Here is a 23,169-nt window from a genome sequence, read left to right on the forward strand (position 1 = left end):
CCAAAAAAGCTGTGAAACATTTTTAAGCCATGTTTTAATGAAAAGGAACTATTGATGCATCACTTATTTAACAGTTTCATATTTTATAGTTTAACACTACAGAATATATAATACTAATATGAATATATAAGCATATCAGTGTCTTACCAGTGGCAAATCTCTTCTTAAGGAGGGAAAGCCGATAGCCAGTGCCTACGAGCTCTACATCTACTCCTGAAAGCGTGCTTCCTTCACTGATGAATTGCACTGCAAGTGTTGCTGGTTTACTGGGTCCTTCTGAAAGTTCAAATTTTGCCCTGAGGGATCCAGAACCTATAAAAATAACAAAACTGAAAAGCTGGTTGTTTTGCAAGAACAAGACGATCACCCAAAATTTTTAGTAGTAAGAAGTAAAACTAACATGGTGACCTTTGATATCTATTCCTAGTGGCAGTCCTACATCAATTTTCAAAAGATGTGAGAGTACAAGTCTGGTTTTTTCCAATACTCTCTAAGACAGTGACTAGCGAATGATTTAAAGAGAAACAATACGCATTTCTGCAAGATTGTACAGAATGTGTTTATCAGACAGCCTGGTAATATCTTATTACTTTAAATACCCGATTGATCCCTATAATCATAATTTATCCTTGCTGGGCTCTAAGTACTTAATACCACCTATCTCTTATGTAGTACTTTTCATTAGCAGATTTGAAAGTACATCAGAATATTTAAATGTACGCAAAGGAAAGAAATTCTTACTTTTCTAATAAAGACAAGGTCTGATTAAATACTTCTCTTTTTCCCTTCCCTTTCCAGGCTGGTGGTTTCTATATGAAACCTGTCACATTTACAAGCAAATCTGTGCTTTCATAATGCCCTTCACTAAATTCTTACCAGGGCTAAAGGCCTTTCCTTTACACCATGAGTTCATTTCTCCACAGAGGCCTTGAGGATGAGATGCCTCCCTGTGGCTCCTGTTTCTCTGCTTCAGAAAAACATTGCACCTGCAGAGGCTGCAAGGGCTGTGACATCAGCTGGACCTCAGGGAAAGGCAGTGGGGCAGAAGACAACTATTGGTACCTTACAAAATGCTATATAAATTATTACTCTCAGCAGATGCGCATAGGTTCATTTTTTTGCTGGAGTTCTATATGGTCAAAACAAAGACCCTCAAAATGTTGGTCAAGACTCATCTATGTTGAGTCTATCTTGGCACAGGACTTTTGGATCTTTTTTTTTTCTTCCCCCCAATTCTTCTGCTTTCTACTTTTTTTTATTTCAGTTGTCAGTGTGTGGAAAGACACAGATACTAAATGTATTTTCCTTTGAATAACTGCTCATTTCCAAGTATCATTGATGTAATAATTTCCTACCCAGTCAAAACTCTTATTTTAGAGCTACTAACAGCTTTCAGGGGGCTTCACTATTTTTCCTTTTATAGCTAATTAATAAATTTGTATTTTGACATCTCACTTAATGGAATCTCTCAGGAGGAAATTAATTGAGAAGAAGGTGAACTGGTAAACAGGATACAGCATGAGAAGACATGTAAACAGGCATGAGGGCATAGAGGCTAAAATGATTACCTTTTTACTGTTAAAATTTTTCTGTACAAGAAAATAACAAAAGAGTGCAACTTGCCTCCATTCTCAGACTTCTCTGAAATGCTAGATATTTTCCAATATGCTTTCATCTGGTCTGCATTCCTGTAAGAGAATGGTCGGTTAGTTATAAGCACCAGTTTTAGCATATTATTTCCCTAGATTTACACTGGTCTGTTACAGACATCTCTAAACAGAGGTTTATAAAAACACTTGATCATTTTAAGGTAAGTTTGTGGAAAATTATACAAAGCAAACAGGAAAAGAGAAGGGTGTCTCTGCATTGCCCCAGAGCAGCAGAGCTCAGAAGTACACATCACCTTTTTATACTTTTTATATATAAAAAACACTATCCTATGCTGCGGCTCTGGCTCCACAACTCAAACCCCTCTGTAGTCGCAAAGGTAAGGACAGGCCAATGCCCTGGAAGCAGTTTGAGAGCTGTGTCTTTATGCTTCATGATGATGGTATGAGGGGGAGCAATGTTGATTGTTCTCCCCTATGTGAGACTCCTGGCAGCATGAATTTACAGATGGTAGTGGTTACTTGCAGGAGGTCAAGTTATAAAACATTTCTTTTCAAAAAAAAGAAAAAAACACCACCTAATCCACCAGGACCAAACAGGTAGCACAACACAAATACTAGAGCTGCCTGGGACATGACTGCTTTTTTTTTTCTTTTTTTTTTTTTTTGTCAGCTTTCCAGGCTGAAAATTCTGGCCTTGGGTAGTTGCCTTGGTGAAAGAGAGAGAATCTGGGCTCAAGTCCCTTAATCTGATGAATCTGTAATGAAGCCGTCACTAAGATTTGAGTCTTCCTAGCTAACACGCTAGGTGTACTGGGTGGGTGTTCCTGTGCTCACCCAGGCTTCATTACAGAAGAGTTTGTGGAAGAAGCCTGGGCCGGGATACTGGCTTCACCAGACAGTCTAGTCATGTTGTTCAGGCAGGATACTGAACCTGCCCTTGCTCACAATAAGCTTAAGGTGACTTGGTTAAAAGTATTGCTCCCTTGAAATACCAAGTCAAGAAAGATTCAGTCTTGCCAGAATTTTTTCTACTTAAAATGATACTGTATTACTACTTTGTCCAATTAACACATTTAAACGTATTGCCTCCAGAAACGTCAGAATCTATGTGATGCATTTATCAGGTTTATTTATCTTCTGAACCTTGCTTTATAAAGTAAACTGATCTCTAAGTAACAAGGTTAACAAAGCCTAGCTTCCTTCAACTTGGTATTCTCTGCCCTCTTCACTTTAAAAAGACCCTCTTGGAAATAAACAGTCCAGGAATTACGTTACAGCTGGGCAAGTACCTACGTGCTGCCGAACCACAGGCGCAATGGTTGAATTCTGCTCACCTTTTGCTCCAGAGATGTACTGCTCTGCCTAGTCCGACTACCATCTGCTTGTTTTCACAAACTTGTAGAAACATAATTACCTGAGATCTGTGCCTCACTTTCAAGTGCTACAGTAAATGCAGGCTTAGAAGGTGGTGGCAGGTAGCTACTAGTCGGATAATAATCTGCATGACGCTTGAAGTGAGAGACAATGCTCCCTGGCTTATGAAGAGCTCCTTGGTTACTGAGGTTTGTTTTAAAACCATTTCAATTAGAAGCTAATTTTTAAACTAGAACAATCAAGAAATATTTTTAAGAGCTGCATATCTTCTACTCTCTATAATCCATATATATGGCTATATTTATAGACACACACAAAATGCTTTTTAACCATTAAGAGATTTTGGTTTCAAATTACTGTATTAAAAATGTCTATCCTGTCTATTGGCCAAAAGAAAGCAAACATTAGAAATTTCATAAAGGCTTGTATTATTACACAGTTGGATATTGTCTCATTTTAGTTTATGTGAATTGGCTGCACATGATGTGTTTCAGACCAGAAAATGTCCTAAACATCTGATACTAAGCATTTTATCAAGACAAAAAAAAAAAAAAAAGCTGTTTCTTCCAGTGAAGTTTTTCAGACTACCTATGACACTAATGAATACACTGACATGCATCTGAAATAATAAAAAGTATTAATATTACCATTTTGCAGGTGGAAGTGATTGCATGTTTGTTACTCCTCCATCGACTGGTACCGCAACCTGGACATTGGACAGCATACTAGGCACATTCATAGCCTCTGGATTGTACTTATAATCCACTCTCACATCAGTAGTGCTAGCATTACATTTCCAGTAAGTTGCAAGATTCAAGGGAGTGGACTGGATGCCATTTGAAGATACCTGTAAAAGAATAAACCATTGAAAGCAGCTTAATTAAAATACTCCCCTTTTAGGCAGAATTAGGGAATGATGGTAATGAATATAACTCTAAACCCGGACAAAAGATCAAGAGAATAATTGACCTCTGAGTCCTTAATTGCAGAATTCTGAAGACTGTTGCAGCCTAAAGTAATTTATGTTCTGTTAATTTTAAATCAAAATAATTAAAGAAAATGTTTAAACTCCTTCTGGCCCACGAGGCTTCTTCCTGTACTGGCTTTTATAAGTCAAAATAGTTTTGTTTTAGTCTTGTGTTCTGCCTCACACAAGAAGCATGCTTGTGGGAAAATGAGTTCATCCTTAGCAGCTGTGTGCCATACCAGTTCAGCTGCCCAGGCAGCCAGCTGCAGAGGGCAATAGCTGTCATTATGGGACAGGCAGCCAGCAAAACAGTTCTTACCTATTCAAAGCATTATTTTCCTGCTGCAGGAGGGCTGGATGCTGCTGCTTCTGTAGATGAGCTTGTGCTACTGCCCTGCTGGATTTCTACCACCTTCCTAGTATACTTGAGGAACTTCCTATGTCCTGGTGCCCTCTCTTGCCTTTCATTGGTAGCCCAGAACCTTTTCTATCTGCCAGGGCTTCCGCATGCCAGTGCCTCATTTTTCCCTGACAGTCAAGATGTTAAATAGATACAAATCTTCCATGGTACTCATTTCTACAATCTAAAGAAATGTTTTGTCCATCTTTCTCAGGAATTCTGTGTACCTAACACACTTTTTATAGATTCAGTATGCCAAGATTTTAAAGTATATTGGGAGGATGTAGAAACTACAATGATATTAATAGATGGCCTGAGAGCTTTTGTTTTTTGATGTAGACAGTTATCTCAGATGTTCAACCATTTTAATGCAGGGCTAGCAAATCCCTGTTCTCCCTTTGAGGCGAGTCTGTCTGTCTTGAATTTTCATGATTTTTAATGACAGAACATCTCACAGATGCACAGAATAGTTGAGGTTGGAAGGGACCTCTGGAGGTCATCTGGTCCAAATCCTGTGCTGAAGCAGGGCCATCTCAAGCCAGTGGCCCAGGACCATGTCCAGACAGCTTTTGAATATCTCCAAGGATGGAGACTCCACCACCCCTCTGGGCAACCTGTTCCATTGCTCAGTCAAGCTTACAGGAAAAAGGTGTTTCCTGGTGTTTGGAGGGAACCTTCTGTGTTTCAGTTTGTGCCCATTGCCTCTGGTCCTGTCACTGGGCATGACTGGGAAAAGCCTGGCTCTGTCGTCTTTACCCCCTCCCTTCAGGTATTTGTACACATAGGTAGGCTCCCCCATGAGCCTTCTCTTCTTCAGGCTGAACAGTCCCAGCTCTCTCAGCCTTTCCTCATGGGAGTGGTACTCCAGATGGTTGATCATCTTTGTGGCCCTTTACCGGACTCTCTCCAGTATGTCCATGTTTCTCTTGCAATGGACAACCCAGAACTGGACACAGTACTCCAGGTGTGGCCTCACCAGTGCTAAGTAGAGGGGAAGGATCATCTCCCTTGACCTACTAGCAATACTTTGCCTAATGCAGTCCAGGAGACCATTTGCTGCCTTTGCAGCAAGGGCACATTGTTGGCTCAGGTCTGCCAAGCTGATTTCCAGCTGGGTGGCCCCCAGCATATATCAGTGTATTGGGTTGTTTCTCCCCAGGTGCACTTCCCCTTCTTGAACTTCATGAGGTTCCTGTCAGCCCATTTCTCCAGCCTGTTGAGGTCCCTCTGGTGGGCAGAATGACCCTCTGGTGTATCCAGAGGGTCCTCCCTGTTCGGTGTCGTCAGCAAACTTGCTGAGGGTACACTCTGCCCCATCATCCACATCATTAATGAAGACGTTAAACAGGACTGTAAACTCAGTATTGACCCCTGGGGTATACTGCTAGTTACTGGCCTCCAGCTAGACTTCATGCCACTGACCATCGCCCTCTGGGCCTGGCTGTTCAGCCAGTTTTCAGTCCACCTCAGTGTCTGCTCATCCAGCCTGTACTTCACCAGCTTCTCCATGAGGAGGCTATGGGAGACAGTGTCGAAAGCCTTCCTGATGTCTAAGTAGACAATATCCACTGCTCTCCCCTCATCCACCAGGCCAGTTATTTCATCATAGAAGTTTATCAAGTTGGTCAAGCATGACTTTTCCCTTGGTAAATCCATGCTGACTACTCCTCATGACCTTCTTGTCCTTCGTGTGCCTGTAAATGGTTTCCAGGATGAGATGTTCCATTATATCGTGAGAGGTGAGAACATCATATGTTCTCATATATTACAATTCATCAGCAGAACATCCAAAACTTACACAGTTACAAAATCAAAGACAGTACAACTACAAACTCAAACAAACCCCCACCAAAACTGTAAATTCAGGGAAAATTTGGCTTTGCTAACAACTACCTAAAGAAGCAGTGTTTGAAGCTTGCACACATGAATTGGAGCAAAGTGTGAGCAAGCTGAAACAGGTCATGAATCCAAGGGAATGATGTGAAGCACAGTAGGAATGCACTAAGCCTGGGCAGAGCCTATGCATTGTAAACAGTGACACGCCCAGAATTGGTCTAGATGAGGGATGACAGTTCATCTGCATGTCAGCAGGCAAAGAACAATTCTTTTAATTTCTGTGTATATACCAAATCTGCCAGAGTTCCTTAAAAAATGCCAAAGGGTAAAAAGTGTTTACCTGATACTTTAAAACATCCACATTGTAATAGGATGCAGATGGATTCTGCTCTGATAATTTCTTGAGGTAGACAGTTATAGCTTGCATGTTCATCCAAAAATCCTTAGTACTGGAGTCACTTTGTGACTGATCACTAGAAAGAAAAAGAAAGGTAGGAGTCAGAAGGCAACGCTGAATTTTATTATTTTGGATGTCTAAAAATTAAGATTAGATCTTTCCCCTTCTTCACTATTTGAAGCAAGAATTTGTTCTAATGCTTTATGACACATAATTGTACCTTCCTAAATATTAAGACAAATAACTGCTTGTTATATCTGGTAAAAATTCTCCTTCCAGGTTGTGGAGCAGTGAGTTTCCTCCACTGATGATCTGCATCACAAGATGGAGTTAATGCTGAATTTGGATTTTACATTTAATAAAACTCAATTTTAATGCAATTAGGTGCCATGAGGATGTGTGGGAAGTGGGGATGAAAGTGGTATTTGAAAAGGAACCTTATCCAATTTGGAATAAATCCTAAAATTGTAATTAGCTTTGCTTGTGACATGGCTTCATGAATGCACTGAATTAAGAATGGTGCTGTATATGTTACCGTATTTTCATATATTTGTAGAGAGTGTAAGCTTTCAAAATGTTTTAAATTAAAAAAGATTTTCAAATTATTATAAACAATTGTTTCTCAGATACTTATAGTTGCAATTCAATCTTAGTAACAATTTATTACATCACTTCTATATGTAGGTAAGAGTGCACATGACTGCAGAAGCAAAATCCTGTTTGGTAGCATGGTATTCTGAAGATCAAGAATATTTGCAGCTCTGGTTGCATCAGGTTGATTTTGAATCAGGATGAAGCATTTAAGAAAACTGATTCAAAACCAAAACTCAAATCACTTAATGTCTGTGGGTACTGTGAGGAACTGCATCCATCCCTAAGGAGGAGTGCAGAGTGTGCCTGCAGAGTGAAAGCTGACAATGAGCACCTGCAACACAGTAAATATGACCACAGTGAGTTGAATGTCGTAGAACAGTGACTTGCGTACCAGTAGTCTGTTCAATTTACTTAGAATTTGGTTCTCAATACACTGTCGTGATTCATGAAATTTCCATTTTCGGTAAAATATATAAGCACTTATTTATCGCTACAGAGGCCTTCCACAATTTAAATAAGTGAAACCAGTAGTAAAATCTTTCTGCGCTCCACAGCCAAGTGCAATTCAAATCAGAGATTCTGATATCACCACAAATATAATTTTCATTAAAAACTTTAATCTCTATAAATACCCAGCAAATGATACCCTTTGCGGTACATGATGACAAGTCAAATTATTACCATACGAGTTTAACTTTGCATCCTTTCTAATTAAAGGTGAAGTGTTACAGCACTCAAACAAGAATACTACACATTTTCACTTTTTTGCAAAACATACTTTTTCAGTATAACTCACTTTGTCAGATACAGCTCTGCTAACATTTCAGTTATAAACTGTCAGGCCAAAAACTGATTCATACAAAGCTAAATTTAATCATTACATTAAGTATGAATGATCAAAATGAAATTAAATCAAAAGAATGGATGCATATGGTTTGATTCTTTATTTCAGTAACTTGAAACATGTAGCATCTAAAAGCATTTAACTCATTTTTGAATAATTTGTCCAATAAATAAAATAGAAACTGCTCAGCTGAAACTGATCTCTGCTATTTACAGCTTTTATACTTGTATTTTTTTTAAAGATCTTCAAGTGCTGTGATTTCAACAATTCTCCTACTCAATCAGCAGCCTTTTTTCCTAAGAGTTCTCCCAAGCATACTGCTACATACCTGAGAGATACAGTTATGTAACAGATCTGATCTACTGTAGAAATGATACAGCTTAAAAATACACTAGCAAGTGACAAATGGGATCAGGTGTATCTCCTACTACTTGTTTTCCATTTAAGGCTACTGTTTCATCATTTAATCTTACCACTGTTACTACTGTATAAAGAAATAATTTATAAAATGCATGTAAAAACACAGTTACATTTACAAACTATTTTTTATGGCTCCTGTTATACTCAGCACAAATTTCAAGTCCAGTCATCACTGAGATTTTTAACGGTGGCAGTGGAGAGAGCTGACCTGAACAAGATTAATTCAGGAAATTAAAAAAGAAATTAAAGAAGACTGCAGAGAATTCTGATTTACATATACAACAACTCATATTTTACACATCATGTAGTTTACTATTATATTAAAAAAAAAATACAAAACCTGTATACAAGTTGTGCATTTGGAAGAATCTGCTCTAGTTTGCTTGTGTTTTTTACCCTGAAGCAGAGCACAGCTGGAGATGGGTTGCTGGTGAAGACTTTAATAATCCCACTTGGGAATGATACTGTCATATCACCAGTAATCTTCACAATACATCTAGAAGAGAATGAAAACATCAGTTTCATTGTAACTCATTAACTGCCTAGTTTTAAGACTAATTTCAAAGCAATCACGGTACTTTCACAATCTGATGAACTGAATTAAAAAGAGAAAATCAATTTCAAATGAGGGTAATGTGGCACTGTGACAATGTCCTATCACTTTCAACTTGGAATTCAGACGAAATAAGTAAAGAAAAAGTTTAACTGGTTAAGCATACAGTAGTCTGGGTGGGTATTTTTCAGGCTTTGAAAACATGGCATAACTATGCTTAGGCAAGGCCTAAGTAGCATAGTAAGGGATGGACAGAGGGAATGAGGTGCTTTTAGCTGCGAAAATTTACATGTAGCACCTTGGGAGGCAGTCCTGAAGGGCCAAGGAGTCCAGGAAGGCTGGACGTTCTTCAAGAAGGAAGTCTTAAAGGTGCAGGAGCGGGCTGTCCCCATGTGCTGTAAGATGAACTGGTGGGGAAGATGACTGGCCTGGCTGAACAAAGAGCTTTGGCTAGAACTTAGGAAAAAAAGGAGAGTTTATGACCTTTGGAAGAAGGGGCGGGCAACTCAGGAGGACAACAAGGATGTCGTGAGGTTATGCAGGGAGAAAATTAGAAGGGCCAAAGCCCAGCTAGAACTTAATCTGGCTACTGCCATAAAAGACAATAAAAAATGTTTCTATAAATACATCAGCAACGAAAGGAGGACTCCTTTATTGCTCCATCCTTTATTGGATGTGGGAGGAAATATAGTGACAAAGGATGACGAAAAGGCTGAGGTACTTAATGCCTTCTTTGCCTCAGTCTTTGATAGTCAGACCAGTTGTTCTTGGGGTAGCCAGCCCCCTGAACTGGAAGACAGGGATGTGGGGCAGAATGAGGCCCCATAATCTAAGGGGAAATGGTTAGCAACCTGCTATACCACTTAGACAGACACAAGTCTATGGTGTGGGATGGGATCCACCCAAGGGCACTGAGGGAGCTGTCAGAAGTGCTCACCAAGCCACTTCCCATCATTTATCAGCAGTCCTGGCTTACTGGGGAGGTCCCAGTTGACTGGAGGTTAGCAAACATGATGCCCATCTACAAGAAGGGCTGGAAGGAGGATCTGGGGAACTACAGGCTTGTCAGTCTGACCTCAGTGCCAGGAAAGGTTATGGAGCAGATCATCCTGAGTGCCATCACGTGGCACATACAGAACAAGCAGGCAATCAGGCACAGTCAGCATGGGTTTATGAAAGGCAGGTCCTGCTTGACCAACCTGATCTCCTTCTATGACAAGATGGCCCCCTTAGTAGATGAAGGAAAGGCTGTGGATGCTGTCTACCTAGATTTTAGTGAAGCCTTTGACACCATTTCCCACAGCATTCTCCTGGAGAAAGTGGCTGCTCATGGCTTGGATGGGTGTACTCTTCGCTGGGTAAAAAACTGGCTGGGTGGCGGGGCCCAAAGAGTTGTGGTGAATGGAGTTAAATCCAGTTGGCAGCCGGTCACAAGTGGTGTTCCCCAGGGCTCAGTATTGGGGCCAGTTTTGTTCAATATCTTTATCAGTGATTTGGATGAGGGGATCGAGTGCACCCTCAGTAAGTTTGCAGGTGACACCAAGTTGGGCGGGAGTGTTGGGAAGGTACAGAGGGACCTGGACAGGCTGGACCCATGGGCTGAGGCCAACTGTATGAGGTTCAACAAGGCCAAGTGCCAGGTCCTGAACTTGGGTCACAACAACCCCATGCAACGCTACAGGCTTGGGGAAGAGTGGCTGGAAAGCTGCCTGGGCAAAAAGGACCTGGGGGTGCTGGTCAACAGCCGGCTGAATATGAGCCAGCAGTGTGCCCAGGTGGCCAAGGCGGCCAATGGCATCCTGGCTTGTATCAGGAATAGTGTGGCCAGCAGGACTAGGGAAGCGATTGTTCCCCTGTACTTGGCACTGGTGAGGCTGCACCTCGAATACTGTGTCCAGTGTTGGTCCCCTCAATACAAGAAGGACATTGAGGTGCTGGAGCATGTCCAGAGAAGGGCAACAAAGCTGGTGAAGGGTCTGGAGCACAGGCCTTATGAGGAGCGGCTGAGGGAACTGGGGTTGTTTAGTCTGGAGAAGAGGAGGCTGAGGGGAGACCTTATTGTTCTCTACAACTACCTGAAAGGAGGTTGTAGTGAGGTGGGTGTTAGTCTCTTCCCCCAAGTAACAAGTGATAGGATGAGAGGAAGGGGAGGTTTAGATTGGATATTAGGAAAAACTGCTTCATGGAAAAGGTTGTCAAGCACTGGAACAGGCTGCTCAGAGAAGTGGTTGAGTCTCCATCCCTGGAAGTATTTAAAAAACATGTAGATATGGTGCTTAGGGACATGGCTTAGTAGTGAACTTGGCAGTGTTAGATTAATGGTTGGACTTGATGATTTAAAGGTCTTTGCCAACCTGAATGATTCTGTGATTCTACCTGTTTATGATAAAAACCCTTCTCAATTTCAGTGTTCTCACTGAACACATTTTTGTAAAGCAGGGATATATGAACTCCTAGTGGGATGCAGGCCAATACAGAGCAATGAGCCACTGTTTTCACTTATACCAAGGGAAAAAAAAAAACCCTTTGAATCCCCCTTCTATTATATATACATTGTCCCCCAAAATATTAGAACTAAACCCAGTGTGTTTTCTTATTGTAACTTATTACATACAAAACAATTCACTATTTAACTAACTTTGTGGGATCTGCTCCTTTAAAGTAGGCGTTAACAGATTCAGTAAGGGCTACTGCAACAGGCAAGGTGTCCTGGTTTCCAAGGCTGACAGGGCTGGGACCACGCGAAACACCTAGAATACACACAGTGTATAGGTTTAATTTTCAAAAAGCTTAGCAACAGATTTCAGAATGGTTGACCACATCTGTAATTTTCACAAGAGGTTACTGCCATCAAGGTCACAGTAGCATCTGAAGTATTACTTGAAAAGCACGTAGAAAAATATAAACATAGTACAGTACAATCGCACTATCAAAACACTGCTTAGCAGCCTAAGAAAACAGGATTATCAGTATGACATTATATACATGGACAGACACGAGGAAATACATGAGACAGAGGAACACTGCATTAAAATGGCTACTGATGAAAGTGAAGTCAACAGATCCAAAGGAAATGAGACATTGACTAGAATACTTAAAAAAAATCACTACTGTATGCTTATTGTATGGAAAAAAGTATGACAAAATGGTCACGGAAATGCAAAGAATTCACTTACAGTATGCAGGAACTTAAATGCAAATACATTAATATTACCCCACATAAGTGAACTGTTGAATATTCTTCTAACTATTTCAGTCAACAAAGATTACAATTCCCAAGCAGAAATTGTTGGAGAAGCCTTCACAGATGTCTGTGCCAACACAACACAGTTCCAATGCATAGCTATAAAAATCAACTCAGACCTCATGCGAAGGCTTTTTGAAATGTGTGTGTACAATAGATGAAACCGGTTGTCATGGGATTTTATTTTGCACCAATTTTCTATATGTGTAGTGAATATAAAAGACAGTACTGGAAGTTACGTCTTTCTATTAGTGCAGCAGCATAGTGGAGAGCATCTTAATAATTTTTTGTAATACTGGTGAAATGGGCTGTATCATCTAATATTATCTATGACAAAGGAGGCACAATCTTTCTCCTTTCAAGAGCAAAATGAGAAATTTTTCTTTCATACCATAGAGCAGAAACAAAATGCTTCCATATAATATTGCTCATGGCAAACTAATCCTATTTACTCTAAAGCAGTGGCTGTGCCTTCTGAGCTCTTTCAGAAGCAAAAAGGAAGTTGGGACCTTGTCCTTCACAGAAGGTCTAATATTTCATATTAAATTCAGAGATGAGTGAAAGAAATAGTAACAAGAAGAGAGTAAAAGACAGGAGTTGGTCTAATTCTGCTACCTCATACCTTACCCTCCATCATGATTTCTTGCCTAAGGCAGTAAAACATTCAGAATACTTCTCAGCACCATGAAAAAAAATCCTAATGCAACATTTAGGCCTCCTTAGATTGAAAGTGATACTCTAGTCACAAGTGTTCAAACCCAAAAATTCTTAGATGAATATTATGATGCTGGCTACAAAACACTGATTTATTTATTTTTTCAGTATGAGCAGTAGGTTGTCTTTATTTATTCTTTCTGATGATACATGGGTCACGTTTCTGAAGTTTTCTTTCTCTCCCTGAAAACTACCAATAAAAGCTGTGATTCTCAATAGTCTCAGGAATCCAGAAATCATGATTTCAAGAAGCAAATGTGCAATAAAATAATGAGTTAACAACAACCAGAAATTCTGTTCGGTGAAATACTGAACTCCAGAAGTATTCCCCACCAAAGCCAAAATATGCACTCAATGGATGTGGCACTACAGTTTCTGGGGTGCTTTACTGTCTTTCTCCTTCAATTTACTAAGGAACAACAAACAACTGCAGAGCAGATAGGAGGTGATTACCCTGTATTAGTTATGCCAGATTGTTTACAGCTGTATAAATTATTTTTTAATCTTTTACTTACAATGGCCTTGTGTATATTTTTATATTGATATTTGAAAATCATGCGGAGTAAAGCAAATACATAAATGATATTCCTATCGGTAAAAGACAAATACTGATTTCTTGACTAAAGAGTGAAATTTATTAGGAATATTAATACTATTTTTACTTTTTTTTGGGAACACCAAAGCAAATATATATATGTAAACACATTTCTCTGAGATGTATTTGAGGGACTACAAATGAGATAGCTTCTCTCTTATTTGCTCTGTGCCCACTGTTTGTTACCCTTTGATTCATAAAAATCTATTCATCCTACTAAAAAACAAGAAATTGAAACAAACATCACTGCTTAACCTAACTCTGGAAGTCATCGTTTTGTTGCCTTGCTGCTGAAAATACAATGCAGTGCAGCAATATCCAGCTTCAGGGCCTTCCATCCCTGCTGCGAGCTCTCAGACGGACGCGATGTCGCAGAGCTGTGCCAAGGTGGCCTTGCTGCATCTCAGGCTGCAGCCCAGCTCAAGGCTCCAGTTCTAGCACCTTCGGCAGCGATGGCAGAGCTGGCTTTGATGCCCTGCCACCTGCCTCAGACCCAACCACCATTAACAGTCCCTGAGCTGCGCTGACACAAGAGCTAGGGACACATCCATGCAAACAGTTGCATTGACACAAACAAGGAGGTTGCCAAAATGCAAAGACTGCATCATTGGTCATAAAAAGGGCAAATAAATAAACCTGATCAAAGGATTTTAGTTCAGTTTAGGAACAAAGATTCAGACAATTTTAATATTGGCTAAATGGCTGTCATGCAAATAAAATTTATTTAAAAAAAAATACCTTTATTATGTGTATCTTCAAAGATTTGTATTATATGTAAACACAGAAACATTTTTACCTACTTGTCTTATGAGAATAAGGATTGTCAAAGTATTGCGTTCAAAAAATGTATTCACACTTGAAAGAAAGTAGTAATGACAAACCGAAGAAGCAAGACCAAGTTTAAGCTTGTTTGGGGCGTCACGTGGGGATAGACAGAAGATCACAGTATATAAAAGTTATATCAGGTGTTGGTGATTTCAGCAACATATAACTTGTTAAACAGTTGAGTTTTCAAACTATTTGTATCTGCCAGATACCAGAAATAGCTGGAGAAACTTCTTTCAAAAGAAGTACAATTTTTTTAGGTATAGTGTATTAGGATGATTAGTTAACAGGTAAATCTGCTTTGAGTACAATACCTGGTGGTGTCTCACAAAGCTTTTCAATTGTAGGAAGATTTCCAATCAAAAGATCATCCTCTATTACATTTAAATGAAACAAAACATTGCAAGAAAATAAAATATTTCAAGCAGAAATAGATGTTAAAAAAATTAATATATATAAAAATGCTTTGCAAATTAAAATAAGGCTAAAGCATAAAAGAAACAGCATCCTGGCTTGTATCAGGAATAGTGTGGCCAGCAGCAGCAGGGAGGTGATTGTCCCCCTGTACTCGGCACTGGTGAGGGTGCACCTCAAATACTGTGTCCAGTTTTGGGCCCCTCAATACAAGAAGGACATTGAGGTGCTGGAGCATGTCCAGAGAAGGGCAACAAAGCTGGTGAAGGGTCTGGAGCACAGGCCTTATGAGGAGCGGCTGAGGGAACTGGGGTTGTTTAGTCTGGAGAAGAGGAGGCTGAGGGGAGACCTTATGGCTCTCTACAACTACCTGAAAGGAGGTTGTAGTGAGGTGGGTGTTAGTCTCTTCTCCCAAGTAGATAACGATAGGACGAGAGGAAATAGGCTCAAGTTGCACCAGGGGAGGTTTAGATTGGATATTAGGAAAAATTTCTTCATGGAAAGAGTAGTCAAGCATTGGAACAAGCTGCCCAGAGAGGTGGTAGAGTCACCATCCCTGGAAGAGTTCAAAAAACGGGTAGACATGGCACTTTTTCACATGGTTTAGTGGGCATGGTGGTGTTGGGTTGAAGGTTGGACTGATGATCTTAGAGGTCCTTTCCACTCTTAATGAGTCCTAGTTTTTACTTTCATTATAAGTATTCCAGCCACCAAGCCAGGAAACATGAAATTGCTACTCTACCCTTAATTGGTTTAGCAGTGGACTTGGTAATGTTAGGTTAATGGTTGGACTGGATGATCTTAAAGGTCTTTTCCAACCTAAACGATTCTATGATAATTATGCATGCCTTAAACTTCACTTGGAAAAAGATAATTACAGTCAACTCTCCATTATTCAGAACAAATGGGGTACAGGAAACACTGGATTGTGCAAAAGTCAAAAGAATACAGACAGTAGTGCAGAGTATATCCTCATGCCCCAAAGTCATTCAGCCGTCTGCACTATCCTTCCCAGCTCTCCAGGACTATTTAATTCATACAGTCAGTGCAGATGGAACTGTCTGTGTTTATTTTTGCTAGGCCACGTTAATAATCATGTCAAACCTCAGTGTCAGGACACAGCTCCTTACCTCCTCCCTCACCTCAACATTTCACTCCGTCACTGTCTCCAACAACACACACACTCAGAGCTGGGGCTATTGATGCTGCTGCCACCAACTTTTGGTTCCTTGGCTCCAGTGCTGAGGCCTGAGGATGTGAGTCTGGATGGACTTTGGCAACCAAAATATCAGTTATCTTTCTGTGATGCTTCTCAGCATTTGACAAACTGCTGGACACTGAACTGTAGCAGCTAAGGCTGGGCAGACCTTACTAGCTTTGGTCCTGCACAGGGTGGAAACAGCTGCACTGCTTTCAGTGCAGAACTCCCACTAGAAGCTGTGCAGATGCTCTCATCAGCTGCTCAGCCTGGGCGAGGAATCCTTGGCATCAGTAACATTCACAGATAACTGAGTGTTAACTCAAGAATATGATTTAACTTGGGACTAAGGTGGTAATAGTGTTCAGGAACAAAATACTTCAATTCTGCTAAAGCAGCAAGTAAAAAAGTCTTTAAAAAAAAACCAAAACCATCTAAAACCCCCTTAATAAGTCCCCTTTTCATTTGTTATAACCAAATATCAAAACTGAAGGACTTTGCTTTAAAAACATGAGAAAACCTTCTGAAATTAGTGGCAACACATGAAGACTAATTTGCTTTTCATGTTCATCTTTTTTGTTTGGTTGCTTGTTTTGCTTTTACTAAACACCTCTGTTTAGCTTATATATTTCACTAACTTGAAGAAAAAGATGCATTAGCTTCCTTTTTTTTTTTTTGGAAACTGCCATTACAGGATAACAAATAAAATAAAAAGAACATAAACCAACTCAATTTTGTGAACATTTATATTCATTCGAATTTATCAGTATCCCAAAATATTTCTGCACCTATACAATAACATCTTCTGAACAAATACATGGTAACACATTGTGCTTGATGAATGGATATACAAGCATACCAAATAAGAATTCATAGAATATTAATTTTGAAAAATATTTCCCTAAAGAACATGCCATAATTGGATCTATGGTCTAATCTAATTAAATCCACTGTCCTGTCTCTCAGTGTCATTTAGAAGCAGGTACTGCAAAGGATGCTTGAAGTACCTAGACTGGACTCACATATGGAACAACAAACTCCAATGAATGGTTTTTGTAGCAGGTTTTTGTGGCAGAATTATGCTATTTCTAAAATAAGTTAAAATGGTTAATTTAACTTACCGACTGTAGGTGTGTTTGCTGCACTGAGGGAAGCAGAAGAGGATATTGAGGAGATGCTCTCTGCACGTGCCAAGGGAGCTGCAGGAGGTGGACTTGAGTTAGAGGTCAATGGAGGGCTGAATGGCCTAGGCTGAACAAGAGATTACAAGAGTGTTACACAAAGTGGTTTTAAAGAGATTAAAAAAAAGACTGTAAATAGAAGAGTTCTTAATTTCATGCCCCAATCAATTGCATAGTGTTTTTCAGCACAGTTCCTTTAATGCTTTGTCTACCCTAGTTTTTAGTATAAAACAGAAAAGCCACATTTTCCATTGGAATCAATTCCATTATTTCATAGCTTATCATTATTAACTTTTTGCCTGGGTAGTTGAAGTCTAATATATTTGATTACGCAACAGCCTATCAATAATTGTGCTATAACACGGTAGCAGAAGCTAAGTCTATAGCCCTGTGTATGTGTGCAGCAAATGTGGATTTACAGAGCTAAAGGAGAGCCACTAACAAACTGGAAGCGAGTCCAGCAGAGGGCAACTAAAATAGTTGGGACTGGAGTACATGAGAGAGAGGGACCTGGGTTTGTTCAGCTTGCAGAACAGAAGCCTATGGAGGGATCTACTAGCAGTCTTTTACTAGCTAAAAGAGGGTACAAAGAAGGAGGAGTCAGTCTCTTCTCAGAGATGCAAGACCTACAGCAAAGGAAATTACAGCTGAACCTAGGGAAACAATTCCTTCTTGCAACCTCGTAGTTGAACCCTGGGACAGGCTACCCAAAGAAACTGTAAGATCTCCCTCTCTGGAGATTTTCAAAACTCAGCATGTCCCTGAGCAGTCTGAAGCAATTTTGAAATCAGCCCTTCTTTGAGCAGGAGGTTGGCCTAGAGATCTTCAAAAGTCCCCTCCATCCTCAATCTCTGGATGGTTTTATGATCCACTTAACTGTTAAGGTATTAAACTAACTGATGATCATTTTGGGATTAACCTATCTAAAAGGTACTGGAACCCCTGAAGCATCTATTTTGGCTGGGTAACTTTTTTTTTTTTTTCCCCCCCAAATTTCGGTTCTATCAGACTTCTTGCTGGGTATGTGGCTCTTACACAGACTACAGGAATTGTAAAAGGAGCTGATATATAATGCAGACAACTGACAGTCTTCCACCTGTATCCAGATAATAGCCAATTTCTAAAACAATAGTATAAAATGAATGTAGCTTTGTGCAGAATCATATTTTATACCAGAACAGTACCAGCTAAATTCTTCTCTTTAATTATGATGACATGAAGAACACATTCCTCAGTCTAAGAGCAATTGCTACAATTTTATATTGGAATGAGAAAAGAATTCCAAAATTAACCCTATTCCGACCGTATTCTGACCTTACAGAAATGCATAACAATTTAAAAGTGTTTCAGTTTTGTCAAAGCATTAGACCAGAATTTCATCCGTAACAAGAGTATGGTGAAAGTATCTTGCTACTTTGAAAGACAGGAAGAGGTTTTTACCACAGTAACGTTTTTCCAAGTCAGTAAGTCAAATGAAACCCAAAGAATCCTAATATTCACAGAGAAGATTAAGCATGACTTGGTCTGATATGCTGCCTGTGTATTTACATTCTTTGCCACATTCCTTATCAGCAGGTGGACCTGCACTGCAGGCAGTGAGCAGAGATGCAGGCAGCGTGCAACCTCTCACTATCCCAATGGGCAGCTGCTGCAATCTGCCACCTGTCTTCTCCACCAACCAACACCAAGGGCAGGGAGAAGTCACAGCAGGGCTACTTGTGTCAGCACATGTGTCCGGGTTTCAGCTGGGATAGAGTTAGTTTTCTTTCTAGTAGCTGGCATAGTGCTGTGTTTTGGATTTAGTTTGAGAATAATGCTGATAACACACTGATGTTATAGTTGTCGCTAAGTAGTGCTGACACTGGTCAAGGACTTTTCAGCTTCCCTTGCTCTGCCAGGTGCACAAGAAGGTGGGAGGGGGCACAGCCAGGACAGTTGATCCAACTGACCAAAGGGCTATTCCATACCATATGATGTCATGCTCAGTATAGAAACTGGGGGGAGTTGGCTGGGGGGCAACAATTGCTGCTTGGGGAGTGGCTGGGCATTGGTCAGTGGGTGGTGAGTAGTTGCATCACTTGTTTCGGGGTTTTGCTTCTCTCCCTCTCATTGTTCTCCTTTTCATCATCATCATCATCATCATCATTATTATTATTTTATTTCAATTATTAAACTGTTATTACCTCAACCCACAAGTTTTCTTACTTTTGCCCTTCCAATTCTCTCCCCCATCCCACCACAGGGGGAGGGTGAGTGAGCGGCTGTGTGGTGGTTGGTTGCCAACTGGGACTAAATCACAACATGACTGATAAAGATCTACTTAATACCATGCATTCCCCAAAGCTTTGGTGATATCCCTAAATCAATGGAGCTTTGTTAATAACTTTGCTAATATTTCACATTTTGAAAACTTCAATCTCATACACATGCTATCCTTTTGTTATCAATTTATTGATTTGTTCAATTAAAAACATTCAGCCAATGCGAATTCTTTTTTTTGTTGTTGCTTTGGACCTTTTTAGTTCTGTTAAGAATTATTTTGTTATTGTGATACACTTGCCATGAACAACTTCTATGCCTATGTGGCAATGGTGAAAATCTGCTTATATCATAGAATCATAGAACCATGGAATCGTTTAGGTTGGAAAAGACCTTTAAGATCATCCAGTCCAACCATTAACCTACACTACCAAGCCCACAATAAACCAATCAAGGGTAGACTAGACTAAACCATATCCCGAAGTGCCACATCTACCCGTTTTTTGAACACTTCCAGGGATGGTGACTCTACCACCTCTCAGGGCAGCCTGTTCCAATTCTTGACCACCCTTTCCGTGAAGAAATTTTTCCTAATTTCCAACCTAAACCTCCCCTGGTGCAGCTTGAGCCCATTTCCTCTCGTCCTATCGCTAACTACATGGGAGAAGAAACCAACACCCACCTCACTACAATCTCCTTTCAGGTAGTTGTAGAGAACAATAAGGTCTCCCCTCAGCCTCCTCTTCTCCAGACTAAACAACCCCAGTTCCCTCAGCCGCTCCTCATAAGGCCTGTGCTCCAGACCCTTCACCAGCCTTGTTGCCCTTCTCTGGACACGCTCCAGCACCTCAATGTCCTTCTTGTAGTGAGGGGACCAAAACTGGACACAGTATTCCAGGTGCGGCCTCACCAGTGCTGAGTACAGGGGAACAATCACCTCCCTGCTGCTGCTGGCCACAGCATTCCTGATACAAGCCAGGATGCCGTTGGCCTTCTTGGCCACCTGGGCACACTGCTGGCTCGTGTTCAGCCCGCTGTCTACCAACACCCCCAGGCCCTTTTTGGCCAGGCAGCTTTCCAGCCACGCTTCCCCAATCCTGTAGCGTTGCATGGGGTTGTTGTGACCCAAGTGCAGGACCCAGCACTTGGCCTTGTTAAACCTCATACACTTGGCCTTGGCCCATCGGTCCAGCCTGTCCAGATCCCTCTGCAGGGCCATCCCGCCCTCCAGCAGATCGACACTCCCACCCAGTTTGGTGTCGTCTGCAAACTTACTGAGGGTGCACTCAATCCCCTCATCCAGATCATCGATAAAGATATTAAACAAGGCTGGCCCCAAAACAGAGCCCTGGGGAACACCGCTCGTGACCAACTGCCAACTGGACTTAACTCCATTTACCACTACTCTCTGGGCTCGGACACCCAACCAGTTTTTTACCCAGTGAAGACTACGCCCATCCAAGCCACGAGCTGCCAGCTTCCCAAGGAGAATATTGTGGGAGACAGTGTCAAAAGCTTTGCTAAAGTCCAGGTAAATGACATCCACAGCCTTTCCATCATCCACCAGGTGGGTCACCAGGTCATAAAAGGAGATCAGGTTGGTCAAGCAGGACCTGCCTTTCATGAACCCATGCTGGCTGGTCCTGATGCCCTGGTTGACCTGCACTTGCCTGTTGAGCTTGATTCCTTTAACATTGGCTGGAAAGTAACTCCACTGTAACAGTGTAAATGAATGGTATATCTGATATCAAGTTACAATGGAGAATTTAAAAAAAAAAACCCACCCAATCAATACATACTATTTCATTAATCCCACTGAGTTTCCCAGTAGACAGCTTTGGTCTTGAAGCAGGCCTTGGAGGGGGTACAATGGTGCCTACAGAAAGAGGAGTTGTGGGCCTTGCTGAAAGAAAGCAAATTTAAGGAAATATATTAGAAAGGTCACACTGAACATAAATATGTACTCACTTGAACAGAATAACTGGAAGTTATGTTTCTATTAAACGTTCTTATTTTACAAGCTCCATCTTGTAAGATTTACCACTAATCATAAAGGCTTTTAAAATAGTGCCATGTGATACCCTGAAAAGTGACTCTAAAAATGGCATCATGGGCTTTCTCATTGCTCTCAAACGATTTTATACCAACTATTCTTGGAGGTTTGTATGTAAAAAGATGGTTTTACCCAAGTTTCCTTTTCTATATAATATATAGGGATTCAGAATATAGGATAGTCTTTCGTATCTCACCACAAATGGAAAATTCAGTGGAAATTCATATTTGGTCTGGCTGACAATGGCATTACTCTTTACACCAAATTTTGCCCACTGAAATCCCATTGACTTCAATAAGTATACATCAGTGTAACAGATAAATTGCTCTGTTGATTGTAAGAACACACTAACTCCTTATCTCTTAGCTGAGCTATCAGAAGTAAAAAGCAGTTAAAAAAAATACTGCCCCATGTCCTTCTAACAGAAACAACTAACGGATGGTGGCAGCAGTGAAGATGCCACTTTTACAGTCACTTTTCTGACTAGAATTAACTTATTAATTAGAAATTTATTTCAAAATAAATGTTAGATGCCATCCAATGAGTACATCAGATCTAAAATTAACTTCAAAGTAGACTGAAATCCTAATATATGACTATGTTGTTGCAGCACATCCTATTACGTCCCTCAAATTATTCTGGATGGTTCTTTTTTAATTAAATCAGTTAATATTACTTAAAATGCAATTTTTAAGTGTGGAGTTTTCTCAGGCATTCAGCATAACTCTGCTGTTGCTTAAGTATGGGAGTTTCATCACTGACTTGGGAGGAAAGAAATTAAGCTAATACTGACCACATCCACCTCAAGAGCTGCAAACTCAAATGCCCCCAGATGAGTTATACTAAAATATCAGCCATTCCTTTAAGATCCTTATCATGCCCCAAGATGACAGTGCATGCTAAACACTGAGTAGTGTGCTGCAATACCACAGGTATTCAGTGAATCATGGCACACTTGCCCAAATATACTTTTCCTTTGCCCTCTTAGTACGTAGCATTACCGTGACATCATCCATGCTTCAAAGTACTCAGTGTTAAAAAGGAACAGTTTAAAATCCAATTTATTTAACTTCATTTAATCTGAAAATATCTATACAAAGCCATTTATGAATGGAATTGGTTTTGCAAATTCAATCACTTAATCTTTCAGATCTCACTGCTGTCTTGACATTCCACAGAAATACATTACTATTTCTAGAAAATCAGAACTCTGCATAGCTAAGAGAAAGCAATGCCTTTAATTGAATAATTTGAATTTTTCTTCTAATTTCAAGCTGGATATTTACTTAATTATCCTAACTTTCAAGGAAGTTGGTGCTAACAAGCAGTTTAGTACATTCTAAGTAAGAAGATGAGTTAATTTTAACATCAGGTGAGCGATAATAACAAAAGGAAAAATGAGTCCAAGTTTGCTTTTTCGAGTCAGTTATTAGCAAAGAGCAGAACACAATACATGCTTGCCATACCCTTATTTGTATGAGCACAAGAAGACACTAAACTACAGTCCAGTAGTGCTGAAGATGATGCGGAAGAAATTTCAGCAGCAGTGCCAGTTTCTTCAATGAATAATTGTTCATGGCATACAGTACTATTGAAAAGGTCACTTTGATCCTCAGAAGCACAGCTGTTGGAAGAATTCCCAAGCAAAGCAGAAGAGGCAAGGCAGGCATTTTCAGGTTTAAAATGCAATC

General features: G+C 40.3%; 1 protein-coding gene across 1 annotated transcript in view; it reads right to left on the reverse strand.

Annotated features, from left to right (window-relative positions):
- The window catches only part of FCHO2 (FCH and mu domain containing endocytic adaptor 2), a 108,968-nt gene that overhangs the window by 2,587 nt on the left and 83,212 nt on the right, over positions 1-23,169 (reverse strand). The window contains exons 18-25 of the mRNA XM_075726760.1: positions 21,225-21,328; positions 17,107-17,236; positions 11,634-11,745; positions 8,783-8,938; positions 6,528-6,660; positions 3,632-3,831; positions 1,624-1,688; positions 148-312 (exon numbers count right to left, since the gene is read on the reverse strand). Coding sequence (XP_075582875.1) covers positions 148-312; positions 1,624-1,688; positions 3,632-3,831; positions 6,528-6,660; positions 8,783-8,938; positions 11,634-11,745; positions 17,107-17,236; positions 21,225-21,328 — 1,065 coding nt within the window. The remainder of the gene's footprint in view (positions 1-147; positions 313-1,623; positions 1,689-3,631; positions 3,832-6,527; positions 6,661-8,782; positions 8,939-11,633; positions 11,746-17,106; positions 17,237-21,224; positions 21,329-23,169) is intronic.

The sequence above is a fragment of the Pelecanus crispus genome, chromosome Z (genome assembly GCF_030463565.1).
Source record: "Pelecanus crispus isolate bPelCri1 chromosome Z, bPelCri1.pri, whole genome shotgun sequence".
Classification (NCBI taxonomy): domain Eukaryota; kingdom Metazoa; phylum Chordata; class Aves; order Pelecaniformes; family Pelecanidae; genus Pelecanus; species Pelecanus crispus.